Here is an 8,775-nt window from a genome sequence, read left to right on the forward strand (position 1 = left end):
CAAAAAAAAAGTAGCTTTATAATAATCGACCTGAGACTCTTAAGAATCAATAGTTTACATTTAAAACAAGTTTTGAATAATGAATAATATTAACTTGTTCTTTTACTTTTTTTGTTTTACATAAGGAAGCATGTTTTCTTATTAGGTCTATAGATCACCTTCGATGCATCATTAATGCTCATGTTCAGCACGGTAAGTATGAAACTGCTACTAAAATGATCTTTGAAATTGCAAAACAACAGATGAAATGATTGTCTATAGACAAGTGTAAATATGTGTAGCTGATAGTAGTGGCCATTCTGTCAGCAGCCCTGCCCCCAAATAAACTTCCTGTTCACATTTTTAATGTGCTAACAGTTTCCATCAGAAACATGGAAATATAATGGTTACATAAAGCTAATATTTAACTAAAAAGTGCTGAAGAACAAGTGTTTCAGAGTAATTATTTTATGTGCATTTAAAATACTAGCATGTAGTCCTTGTAGTCAATTACAGTTCATGCATTTCTTACTCATGAATGCACTTGTGACTATTTGATCACCAAGACAGTCTGCTCCCAGGACATCTGAAGTCCAGCTATAAAGCAGTGAGAATAACTGACAATTCCTTTTTGTTTCCGTCACCATCTCTTTTTAAATTCCCAACTGTTACAAGAACTTTGGCCCACAGCTTTTCAGTCTGCATTTGTATTGCCTAAAGTCTCTTTTCTATTCACATGGAGTTCACAGGTTTGTGATTGTTCTAGGTATTGCTTTAATGATGTGGAATACATTCATAGTGAAAAGGCTTTCTTCTGCTACGTATCTAATGGACAAGGTGAGTGCAGCTTTAGGATAGTAGTTTTGAGGCTAGTATTTACACGCTGTGGATTTAAATTATAAAGAAAAGTGTTTGGGATATCTTTAATGTAAAGGTCAAAAAGTCCCCTGCTTGTTAGGTTTACTGTGTGGGTAACTTTTGGACTCTGAGGAAGGAATGCACATCTCAGAATATTAAACTGTTCCTTGGAATGATCAACTCAGTGTTGCTTTAAGCAATAGCAGACTCTGGCTGATGTACTGAAGCCTTATATGCAGCATTAACTTGTAATAATTAAATAAAAAATTTGAAACTATTTATGTGTGCATGTATGTGTTTGTGTATGTACATAAAATTTTAACTTAAAAATAAGGATTTTTTTTTCTGTGCCTGTTTCCTGCTAAGTTATTGACATGAAACTTGTAAGGTTCTACAAGCTGCAGTTCTTCCAAATGTTGGAGGTTTCAGTTATAGGTATGAGCTCTGCAGAGTGCAGAACATTTTGTGGGTATTGTTGAGCATTTTTAACTCTTGCTACGTTGCTGAATCACCCTCTATTATGTAGCTTGTTTGCTATGAGTTTTATCAGTACTTTGTCCCTGCTAAATTTAATACTTATAATATGCAGTAGACCTGCTGACTGGAAGACAGTTACCTAAAGGATAAAAGTCCAGGTATAGGCAGTGATTTTAAAAACAACAACAAAACCAACCAAAACACAAAACATACCCAATAATTTTCCATCTTGTCTTTTTTTTCCTCCTACTGTGCTCCTCTGATTTTCTGCTTTAGCTTTTTGCTTAGCTGTGTATGAATTGGAATATATCATCTCCTCATTTCTTTCAGCAAATAGGCTTAGTTGTATATATTTGTGGTAGATGTTTCTTCTGCAAAAGCTCTTCTAGTTTTTCTGCATGCCTTTATGTACACCCATCACCATTATTTCTGCCTACAGTAGCCACCCACAGGTGCTTAATCAGTCCCAGCAGTGACAGCTGAAAGCTGTTTTGAGTTCAGGTGTTGAATCAGCACAATGGGCCACAGTGACTCAGGATCCTGGTATCTCACTTCAGGTGTTTAGACTCTGCCAAGATGCCATTAGCATTAATTTTATTTCTTTCTGCTTGTCAGAGAAAGAGCTTCCACTGTTACATGATTCATTGCGTGCAGAATGTGATTGAACTTGTAGAAGTGGAACCTAAGTGACATTGTAGTAACATTCCTGAACAGGAATGACTGAGGTGCCTCTTCTGAAGAATTTACACGGGCAATGCATGAAAATCATGTAGTGATATTAAATCTTTTCCATCTCTCTCAGTGAATATTCTGGGGTGCTCCCTGTTCCTTGTGATTTCTTCATAATACCACACTTGGCATTATAACTCTAGTTGTGTATTACAGGAATCACTGGCATTTCTTAACCAGATTTAAGATTTGAAAAAAGAACTTGGTGGCCTTAATTCTGGACATTAAGGAGGATGAACTAAATAGTGGTGTCAGTGATGTTTGTTTCTGTCCTGTGTGATATACATACCATACATCACCAATGCCAATATTTAGTTCATCCTTCTTTGTACATATATAGAAAGCAATGCAGTCTGTTGCATCATGTAGCTGTAATGAACTTTTTTTTATATTCAGAAAATTCTAAGTAATGGCTTACATTGCGAGATAACCGACGCTCTATGATAAGAATAATTTAACTGTGCTGAAGTATGGAATTTTCTTTAACAGGTTGGAAAAGCTCCAAAGGACAGATTATGCAGAAGGGCAAGTACCTACTTTTTTCTAATATGGGGAAAAAATAACAAGAAAATCCTCTTTAATTTGTATATTAGCTTATGACTTGTTTTTGAAGTGTGAAAGCTTTGGGACTTGAGATATCACATGACAAACTGCTGTTATTTTTCATCTATAACTTCATTGTTTATAACTCTTGGAAGGCAATTGATAGGCTTAGAAAATGAGATGCACCAGACGCGATGGCTTGAGCTACTCAGACTTCTTTGGAGATACAGTATTGTGAATAGTTAAATCAGGCTTTTAATTTTTTCCTCACGATAATGGAAAGCTTATTTTCTATTTTTTCTGTTACTTCTAAATCTTTGTGCTTAAGCGAAGGCTTATTTAGCTTAAAATATATAATAGGCATAACAATGTGTTATATTTGAGAAAACAGTTGTTGATATCTAGAGCTAATAAAAGCCTGTTCGAATTCAATTTGAAACAATTCCAATTTAATATCATTAACAGGATGTAGGTATGAGTGACACAGCCATGACAGCTTTTCTTGGCTGCTGTTCAGATCTTCTGCAAACACTGCTAGAGGTAAGATTTTTTTTTTTGTAGAAAGCAAGAAGCTAATGTACATTAAGGAACATGGTTACACTAATTTCTGCGTCGTTCAGACAAATGTTAACAATCTTGTCTAGAAAATGCGAAATCCTCTTAATTTTTTTAAATTTTGTTGCAGACAGTTTCTGATTGAAGATGTGTTTTTTGCGTAGAAGGCCAAGAGGGATGACATTTTGTGTGTGGTAACTTTGTTCTTCTGGTAGGCTGACGTTAGTAGTGATGAAATGCAAGCTCCTGTCCTGGATACTGAGGATGCCTGGATGTCTGTCGAAGGGCCGGTATCGATAGTGGAACTAGCGCTTGAGCAGAAACGCATCCACTACCCACTTGTTGAACACCAGTTTGTATTATGTACTGTCTTGTATGCCATCATGAGGTTTTCTCTGAAGAGTGTGAAGCCTCTGTCGCTGTTTGATAGCAAGGTATGTCTTCTGAATGCTTATGTGCATACGTTTAATTATTACTGTTTTTCCTCTCGGTATCTGTAATATATGCTACCTTCCACTCTTTAAACTGCATGATTTTATGAAAGATTTAGCCCACTGTGGTGTTAACAAAGTTGTCACCAGAATTCAGGCTGCCATAGGAATTTGGTGCTTTTACTTTTGAATGAAAGATTTGTAGTGACCCCATATGCATGAAACTCTACTCCTTAAGCATTAGTTGGCCTGAAGATGCTGCGTGATAAGATGACTGGATGACAGGTTTTCCTAGCTGCTTTGAGAAGTGCCAGATCAGAGGAAACAGTAAAGTTCAAACATGTTTTGTTAGTGTTGCTGATGTATCCATCATTGCTGATGATTATTTTGGAATTCTAGCCTTCTTGAAGAGAATAAATGGTTTGTCATCTAAATGTATTAAACCACTAAGGAACAAACTCACTACATTTAAAATGCAGTGTATATCCAACCAGATATATATTGCCTTAGATGTAAAGAACATACCATACACCATGCTTTCTTTCTCCTAGATAACATAATTTAAAAAATAAAAATTATAAGTTAGAGTACTGTTGTAGATTATCATCATTTAATTCCCACTGGGGAGAAAAAGATTTAGATCTGCAGTGCTGCGCTGAAGATTTTCTCTTAATGATTGACTGGATTTTTCTAAATGCAGAATGTGACTGTTTGTGGGTCATTGCCTGCTACATGCTCCTATGGAACAGTTGTATCTGGTTTTAGCATTTTACCATATATCACATTCTGTTGTTTTTATACCTTTTTTATGTTTATCTGTTGGCCGCAAGCATATTATCTCATGCCATTTAAGACTGTGTTACTTCTCAGTAATATAACTGAAGGCTGTTCCTGTACCTCTGTGCTTTTACATACAGCTGTTATTCTCAGCCCCCTTCTTTCCTGGTGACTGAAAAGAAGTGCTTAAGAGTTTCAAAGACCTTTTATTACCTTATTTCTGAAAAGCAAGTCACTGTCCAGATGTAGACATTTGTCACTTGCACCCTTCCTGTTTTAGTAATCCATTTCTATATGATTCCATGAGTAATGTGCAGTCCTACTGGCTGTTTCTCCTGGCTGTTCTCTTCAATCTAGAGAAGGGCCCCAGTATGTAAGAAAACCACTACACTACAAAGATTTTGTCTTTCAACAGGCACTCTTTTGTTTCCCTGTTAGTACAGAGCGAGGCTGTCAGTGGTGCTCTGCATAGAGTATGTGACTGCTGGGGTTACCACGTGCCATCGTTCAGCAGTTGACCTTAAATTTGATTAATCTGTAGTCCAGGAGACCTTAATTTATAAGTAGAGTCAACTATATTGATAAGTAATAGTTAAAATGCATTTTTGTATAAGATAGTTTGTATTTTTTCCTATATATCATGCTCGGGATGTTTTCTTGAAGGATAAGGGAATAGAAAATACATCCAGGCTTCAGCTTCAGCTGGTAGTACAGCAGATACAAACACTTGCCTACTAAATTAGGTTAAGTTTGAAAGCTAATCCTTGATATGTTATGACCACCTGAGCAATCATTTTGTTCTGTAGTTCTAACTTAAGATATTCATTTTCTTTCTCAAAGAGAAATAGAAGATGTAGTACAGCTTAAATGTGAAAAATACTTAGGCTTCTTAGAATTGGATCAACATGGATTACTTCTCTTCAACTGTATCTCTGATTGGCTTTGGTTCTCAATTTTAGGGTAAAAATGCATTTTTCAAAGACCTTACTTCAATTCAGCTGTTACCTAGTGGGGATATGGATCCGAATGTGTTATCTATACGACAACAGGTAGGTGTAAGTTTTATATGGAAAACTCCTAAACTTCTAAAATTTCAAACAATACCAAAGTAACTTTTAATTTTTGCTTTCAAGTTCTTGCTCAAAGTCGTGAGTGCAGCAGTTCAAATGCTATGTTCACAAAAGGCTAAAGAAACCTCAGAAGAGGAATTGTTTCCCTTTGAAAAGGCAAGAAATTGGCCAACTTTGGCTGTGGACTTGGCTCAGTATCTTCAAATCTCCGAGGATGTGGTCAAAATGCATTATGTCTGTGAATTATATAGTTACGGGATGGATCATCTTGGCGAAGAGGTAATACCAGCTTTGAGTAATTTTATAATACGACATTGTCAGGTGTTGTGCTGAGATGACATTTTCATTTACTGAAGGTGGCTAGAAGGGTTAGGTAAGCGTTGCTGTACTCAAAAAGTCCTCAGAATGACAAAGTCAGAGGCTGGAAAAAGTACTTTCTCAAGATGGGTAATCTTCCCTCACTTTGTTAGCTATCTGCAGATAGCAACTAGCAGAAGCATGGTAATAGGGAGTTAGACTGTTGGTCTAAACTGCTGCAACCTTTTTTATGATACTACATTTGACATTTCAGGAGTATGCTCTTTGCTTCTAAGTACAGAGTAATTGTCTTACTTTATTTTCTCTTCCCCTGTTCAGAAGTTTTTTAATAACATGCATTATTTACAGTAGCAAATAACTCAAAAATGGCTTTGAGACTCTTTCTTTCTTGTGATTCAGCATTTCAAGTGTGCACATATTTTGAGCATGACACAGCTCACCTAATACCTAGTTCTGTGTATGTTTCTATTTTCAGGCCTTTCTTCAGGTGTCTGACAAAGAAGTACTTGCATCGCAGCTGCTTATACTGGCTGGACAGAGACTGGCCTTTGCTTTACTTCAGATACAGACAAAGGAGGGAATGGAACTCTTTGCTAGACTTCCTCCAACACTGTGTACTTGGCTTAAAGCTATGGTAAGTTAAGCTTGATTTAGGAAAACAGGTTCATTTACAGAAGATTCTATTTACACAGACACAGATTACATCTGAATTGACCTTTCTTACTAATGAAAGATTGAGAATATTGACTAGCAGTGAGGATTTGGTAAAGAATGGTCTGAGGGGCAAAATAACCAGTAGTACAGTTATACTTCTGGGTCCAAGCATCAGCTGAATTCCCAAATAGAAATCTGGTTTATACAAGATGAGGAGGGCATATCTGCAGAAGCTCGTCTGCAAAAAATGCTCTAACGCTGTGTTTGTTCTTTTATATAGGATCCCCAGGAACTTCAAAATGTGCAAGTGCCAATTGCTACAACAGCTAAACTGGTTAACAGAGTAATAGAGCACTTACCAGAGAATCATGGGCAGTACAGCCTGGCTTTGAATCTGATAGAGGCCGTAGAAGCGATCTCCTCATGACGTTCTGCGTTAGAACAGTTCTGCTCTATAGTGCTACAGTGCATGATTTTACACAACGAGGCTGACATTTACGGACAGAAACTTTTGTGTGGCTTTCTTTTCAAAAAGAACAAAGTTCCCCACCCCACAATTCCAGAAGGTGATTTTAAATTGGAGTGTATTTTAAATTCTGCACTAGTACAAAGATGTTTAGTTTCTAGTACACTTGTCAGTATCTGAACTGCTTAGTTATTTATTTGACTTGAGCGCTTCTTGCAGTAGTCTGAATTGGGTATATCTGACAGCAGTTGTAGTCAATTTACAAAACCACATCTTGTGACTTTTTTTTTGTATTTCATGCTAGCAATAACTGCTGCAGGTACAATGTTCCATGTATGATTTATCAACAGAAGCTGTGGAATTAAACCTGAGGAAGAACTTGAGTCTTTTAAGTTATCCTGTAATGCCAATGCTGCTTTTCCAGAAGCTAGAATTGGTGTTGGGCTCCTGTCTGGTAACTGCGCACAGATGACAATAGCTGCACTAGAAGTAGAATGGAACATGCCAGGGCCTTACACAAAGGGAGAAAAGCTCATGTCAGAATCAGCTTGGAAGGGAGAACCACATCCCCAGACACTAATATAGACCCACTTTTAGTCCAGTTTTAGTCCCTCAGCATTGTCTCCAGGGTGTGTTGGGCTTCAGCTAAAACTGGATTTACGTCCCTGTCCTTTACTATTAAGCTCTGCCGAGTTTATGTAGGTCTGTATGTACTGTAAGATTGTTCCCTGTTTTACCACTTAGAAGATGTAGTATGCTCTAAGTCTCTGCACATGTTAACTCGTAGTCAAAACCTGCTTAAGTAGTTGTCCGATTTCACTGAAGATCTCTAGTTCTGAATACCTTAGCCTTAAAAAAAAAAAACCAGCAAAACAAAACCGTTATATTTACAGTACCTACAGGAATCATGTAGTGAATATCTTCACTACTGGAGTGGTATTACAAATGATTATCTTATATCATTTAAGTAGTTTTCCTTCTACCTAGAGGAAAGCCAGGAAAGAAAAGTAGCGTTGTTGTAAGCTGTTTTGTCTTGAAGTCAGATGAAATTACTCACTCCATCTTGTAACTTGCAAGAAACAGTCATAGCATTCTGCTTTGTTACAGACAGTTTGGTCTTACCTTTCTGAAGTATGCGCTGCTGTCATCTTAGGTTAGGCTCCCCCTAAAAACGGCTCTGTAGGTGGCTTGTTCGATAAGACTGCCACCTGTTCAGCATCCCCAGTTGCTGATCTCTGCACTTTAACGTAGATGAGGAAGGCTTCCTGAGGTTTGATGCGGTGTTTGACTTCCAATAGGGGCATGAGGTCACACAACTAAAGAAGATTAAGAGGTCAGTGCTGCTCTGTCTTTCACTTTGGTTCAGTCATGGAAGCAAGTGTAGAATTGAAACAGGTGTAGGGGAAAAGTGCAAGAAGGCAAGCTAGGACAGTGGCTGTAGCACCTTGCCTGGCAGCACTTCTGACCTCTGCAGAAACAAACAGGCCTGAGAATCAGTCCTGAAACCTGAGGAAAAACAAAAACATTTCTTAGTTGCATTACATTCCTGTATCCTGGTACAGTTGTGTAAAGGACTTTACCATAACTAAATATGCCAGAGCTGACACTCTACACCAATCAAATCTGTAATGTATTGTAAGTAATATTCTGTATATAGTGCTATTTTGTGTCTAATTTGCTGTGGATTTGTGTAAATTGATGAAATAAAATTTGAGGAGGTTTCATTGTGTTTTTTCTTTCTTAGGGAGCAGTGGTGGCTGCTGCTTTTTGTTTTGTTTCTAAGAGGAGATGCTCCAGTGTGAAGGACTGTTGCTTTGGGGTTCTGTGAACCTACCTTCCTGCCCCTATAAAGTGAGCAGTAGGTAGTTATACGTGATATATCTGTATTTAGAGAAAACGAGTTACTAAAACAAGTAAA

The 8,775-nt window shown here is 37.4% G+C and overlaps 1 protein-coding gene across 3 annotated transcripts in view; it reads left to right on the forward strand.

Moving 5' to 3' along the window:
• The window catches only part of RAB3GAP2 (RAB3 GTPase activating non-catalytic protein subunit 2), a 43,171-nt gene extending 34,590 nt beyond the window's left edge, over positions 1-8,581 (forward strand). For all 3 annotated transcript variants that reach the window (XM_021392978.1, XM_021392981.1, XM_021392979.1), the window contains exons 27-35: positions 126-192; positions 746-816; positions 2,533-2,568; positions 3,052-3,126; positions 3,357-3,575; positions 5,309-5,398; positions 5,483-5,698; positions 6,213-6,371; positions 6,672-8,581. In XM_021392978.1, coding sequence (XP_021248653.1) covers positions 126-192; positions 746-816; positions 2,533-2,568; positions 3,052-3,126; positions 3,357-3,575; positions 5,309-5,398; positions 5,483-5,698; positions 6,213-6,371; positions 6,672-6,818 — 1,080 coding nt within the window. In that variant the 3' untranslated portion in view covers positions 6,819-8,581. The remainder of the gene's footprint in view (positions 1-125; positions 193-745; positions 817-2,532; positions 2,569-3,051; positions 3,127-3,356; positions 3,576-5,308; positions 5,399-5,482; positions 5,699-6,212; positions 6,372-6,671) is intronic.

Source organism: Numida meleagris, chromosome 3, assembly GCF_002078875.1.
Source record: "Numida meleagris isolate 19003 breed g44 Domestic line chromosome 3, NumMel1.0, whole genome shotgun sequence".
Lineage (NCBI taxonomy): Eukaryota > Metazoa > Chordata > Aves > Galliformes > Numididae > Numida > Numida meleagris.